General features: G+C 43.5%; 1 protein-coding gene across 1 annotated transcript; it reads right to left on the bottom strand.

Annotated features, from left to right (window-relative positions):
• Positions 1-3,006: 3,006 nt before the first annotated feature.
• LOC136954582 (somatostatin receptor type 5-like) lies at positions 3,007-3,753 on the bottom strand. The gene has a single exon (XM_067248205.1). It carries the CDS (start codon positions 3,751-3,753, stop codon positions 3,007-3,009), a length of 747 nt encoding a protein of 248 aa, XP_067104306.1.
• Between the last annotated feature and the right edge of the window lie 1,025 nt (positions 3,754-4,778).

Here is a 4,778-nt window from a genome sequence, read left to right as displayed (position 1 = left end):
TCTTTTCATCTCCTCTGCAGCCACTCATCTGCCCTGCTCTCCATACTCCCCTCGCCTCGCCTCCCCCTCGCCTCACCTCCCCCTCGCCTCCCCTCCTCTCTCTTATTTCCCGTCTCCTGTTCTCTGCCTTCCCCCTTTCCCCTCCACTCCTCTCCTCTTTTGACTGATAGTGCCATCACCCCTGCGTTCTCCTCAGTATATCATCTTAGATCTAGGTTACTCAAATTAGATTTAAATCTCATTTTTTCCGCAGCTTTCTCCGTTCAGCCACATTTGTCATCCTTCTCGTAAGTCCCCCCCGCCCCCAACCCACGCCCCCCCCCCCACCCCCCCCCCCACCCCCAACCCCCCCCTCCCGGGATCCAGAGTTCTCCGTTGAGCCAAAACGTCTTGATAGTGTTTTGATAGGATTCCAAATGAGGATCTCTCTAAACCCTTCACTCCTCGTGCATGCATATTTAATACACACTGTGTATATTGCTTGTGAGGGAGGAGGGGGGGGGGCTTTGAAGGAGGGGGGGGGGGGGGGGGCGGGTGTGTGTGTGAACGGAACGAGTACCCTGGGATTCATGTAGGTTTTCCTCAAAACATACCAAAGATGTCATGCAGTTTGCCCCCCAACGAAAGGACGTTCTGCTTGTCATGCACGCAGAATGAATTTTAGCAGTGCCAGTGTGCATAACTAAAGTCCCATCAGATTGCCCATCATCTGGATATGCTAATCTGGCTGTGTTCAGAGAGATGGAACCATCCTGTTCTTTTAGTATAGCTGAAAATGGAACTCGTACCCTGTCATTAGCTGCTGGTTTTACATGTTTGCAACGAGTGTGTTCGGTTGTATTTAATCCTATTCACATTGGATCGACAATGTGATCATTTTGTTGTGTGCCAATGGAACTTCTACACAGTTATGTTGGATGACTGCAACACCCCCCCCCCCCCCCTCCACACACTCACACACACACAATGTCTCTCTCTCTTCTCTCGTTCTCCTTCACTCTTCCCCTGTCTTCCAAGGAGACGTTGGGAATTTGGGTGCCTATTTATTCCTGGAGAATTACCATCACAAACAACCTCTCCGCGTGCCTTGTTGTGCTTCAGGGGGGAAATAGAAAGTAGATTACGCCTTTCTCTAAAGCATCCTCAAAGCGAGCTTTCTAGGTTTCCCTTCGCTGTGGAGCAGCTCCCCGGGCGTGTGCAGACAGCCTCAGCCTTCTTGAAGGCTGAATACAATCATGCATCCCGCCATTTCTCTCCCCTTGTCCCCTCCTCTCCTACCCCCTCGCCTTCGTCGCCTCCTCCGCTCCATCCTTCCCCCTGTCCTTTCCTTCTCCCCCAAGTGTCCCAATCAGTCACTGTGACAGGATTGGTTTTACACGGTTGATGTGCCTCGACTGCCTCTGTCCTGTCTGAAGTGGAGACAGCGCTCCTTGGCCACCCAGTGCCTGTCCCACGGGAGGCAGGTGTGTTGGCGGTGGCCCTTGTCCTGGGGAGAGCTGTCTCTCTCAGTCAGAGTGGAATCACTGGAGAGACCTGGCTCTGGGTACTGGCTAAGCCCTCCTGACAGCTCAGAGACTCCTGCGGTCAATGCCGGCCCGAACGTACACGCACACGCACGCTCGCGTGGGCCGTACGCACACCCTCAAACCTTCAAGTGCACGCACACACACATGCTCACACACACACACAGACACACACTGTACATACAGAGATCTGTCTTCCCTCAGGCTTGTCCCAGCTGTGTCAGACCTGAGAATTCACTCCCTTCATTCTCTTTCATTTAATCGATGTGCCCGGGGCAAATTCTCATCTTTCGCTCCCTTCATAACGCCACTCCTCCCTCCTCCATACCTACCTCCAAAGTCTTCTTCCTCTTATTCAAAGTAAATGGCTTCTGCAGTTCACTCGGAATGTGGAGCACAGGTCAGAAATCCGCTTCATTGACCATCTCTAAATCTCCTCAGGGGGGACTTGGATGATGAAATATTCAAATATTTTAAACCTTACCTGGCATTTGTGTGATATTCAAATAGAGAAGCAACATTTTGGAGACATGCACGGGCAAGAGTTTAAATACAGATATTTAATGGTTACAAATTACGATTATGTGTACATATTGAACAGTACATTTGATTATACAACATTGGCCATTCATGTCCATAAAAATTATTACACTGAAAACGTTGATGAATATCACATAGCAAAAGAAACAAACTAATAAAAAAATATTCAAACTGTCTACAATTTAAAGTTAGGAACTTTAATATCCTAAAACCCACACAGCACACCCACACATTACATTTGCAATATACAATTTATAAGTTAAGTACATTTGTCAGACAGCAGTTACATATACATACTATTGATTAATCATACACTACTTAACACTTTAGATCCAAGTGCTTGAAATAAGTATTAGTTCATGGGTAATAGTGAACCTTAATTTGTAATATATTATTTTTACCATGAATAATATTCATGTGTCACTAAGACTATTTATGTTTCAATGACACTATATAAGTGTCAATAATATTAGTAATGGTTAGGGTTAGGGCTGGAGATCAATCATATGATGATGAGCTAAGCATTGGTGAATAGATAACAAGAAGAAGATACTTATTAACATGAATATCTGTAAATAAAACGTGTTAATTTACTAAGTCCTGAGTACCCATTAACTTATGCTTATTACAAACACCTGGATCAAAATTATTGCCAATCCTTTTTATGAATGATACTTCCAAAATTAAAGGTTTTGACGATGAATCCAAAATGTGCTCATGAACTCAGGCTCATTTGAGTGTATTTTTATCACTGTGCCCCTAAGGTCATGTTTGGAAAGAAGGAACTATATTTAGCGCAGAAACGCTATTACTGCATCATTCAGCAAACAGTCACAGGTTACAACCAGAAACATTGTATTATGCAAAGTAAAATATAATCCCATGATCATGCATTCTCATAAACAATACAGTTTGTTACAAAGGTAAACACCTGAGTTGTCACTCACGGACGCTTGACACAGGGCAGCTTCCCAGCTCTGTGAAGGTACAACAAAGGTTGCACAAACCCAGTAGCCACTATCATGGAGAAAGTGACAGTTGTGGCAAGTTTATATTGTGGATTTGGTAGAAAGTCGATCAATGGGATGATTAGTATAGTAGGAAGGTAGTTAACCATCATAGTCAACAGGATAATCAGAATGATCCGGAAGGCTTTCGTCTTCATGCTGTTTGTTCCATCTTTCTCCTTGTCGCCGTCCCCTGGACCTGGACGTTTCAGAGCCTTTAAAACGGCCAGGCAACAGAACGTCTTCACAGACATCCAAACAAGAAAAAAGCTCAACAAACAATAGTAGTAAACACGTAGGTCGTCGCTAACGGAAGCAACGGTGGAGCAAACCCCTAGCACCAGGACCCAGGCCAGCCCAGAACAAGACACCTTGTACCTGAAGGGTTTGTACCTGAGGAACACCAGAGGGTGGACCACCGCTAGGTAGCGCTCCAGGCAGATGCAGCTCTGAAACACGGGACGACCAGCATAAATAAGGCCGAGAGCAAATCCACGGATATATTTGGTATCAAGCCCTAAAAAAGTTGTGAGTAACCATTCCAACATCATGCTTGGGAAAAATAAGATCTCGGCTACACTGAGGTTGAGAGCAAAGAAGTCTGACGCTACCGTTCCACTGCCTTCTCGACCTATCAGCAAGATCACATAGCAGTTGGTGGGAATCCCAATGAAAACGTTCATTAGTGCAGATATATAGTCAAATACGTTGGTCACTGTTAAGAAAACACTGAACCCTGTGCTGTTGGAAGCATCTGTGGACAGGTTTGCTATTGAAACATTCATCTCTCCGGTGTTCTGAGTATTTCAGTGGATGCAGCCTAAGGAGCAGAGGAAGAGTCAGGAACATCCAATTCATACATCAGATCATTCACATGAGGACCTGCTACTGTCAACATTTAGCTTCTCTAACTTGACTAACAGGCAGACTGACTGACCATGAATACTCCAGTTCATGTTCTTTCTCAGCACTGTCAAGGTCCTCAGTATATATTACTTTCAATCATGCATATTTGTCAAACACCCAGCCAAATGAATGAAATGTAAAATTAACACTGCCTAAAAACTCAAATATGAGCATTTGTTTAACATTTCTGTTGTTTGCCCTACTGTATTCTATTAAAACATGCTTCTATAAAGTACCTTAAATAAAAAGCAGTACAGAATTTCCTGATGTATTTTATAAAAGGGACCACTGATCGCATTTTTCAGCATTAAATCATATATCATAGAGTATTTATTTTTTAATAGTACTTCTAAATCGTCTATGATGTCATACCTGTATGAGTGGAGGTCTCTCTCTGCAAGCTATCTGAAGTTGAGGGGTGAATGTTTATATGAGGCGAAGTTGTTCATGGTAAACTTACTTTTGCAAATTCTCTATCAGTACTGCTTTACATATGCAAAGGCTCAGTCAAATTAGAACATTGAATCATCATTAGTTTTTGGTAATTGCTCATTAGCTGGGACGAAATGTAAGAGTAGATCTCCTATGTCAGGGGACGAAGGGAACTCTCCAGTGATTATAGAAGATGTTTTGCTTAGTCAAATCATAATAACAAAATGTTGCACAGGTTTAACATTATATTTTACTTTTCATTATCTACTACACAACTACACTTGGTCTTCAACAAAAGAGTTTGCGATTTGGCTTCATTATGCCATACTTTGCCAAATGGTTATAACATAGAACAATGTGAAAATGTATA

Source organism: Osmerus mordax, chromosome 12, assembly GCF_038355195.1.
Source record: "Osmerus mordax isolate fOsmMor3 chromosome 12, fOsmMor3.pri, whole genome shotgun sequence".
NCBI lineage: Eukaryota > Metazoa > Chordata > Actinopteri > Osmeriformes > Osmeridae > Osmerus > Osmerus mordax.
The sequence above is the reverse complement of the archived record's forward strand: the minus strand, read 5'-3'. Positions and strand labels throughout refer to the sequence as shown.

What these genes read in the sequence shown, in the direction of transcription:
- LOC136954582 (XM_067248205.1), bottom strand. Translation starts at nt 3,753, where the DNA reads ATGAACGTTTTCATTGGGATTCCCACCAACTGCTATGTGATCTTGCTG.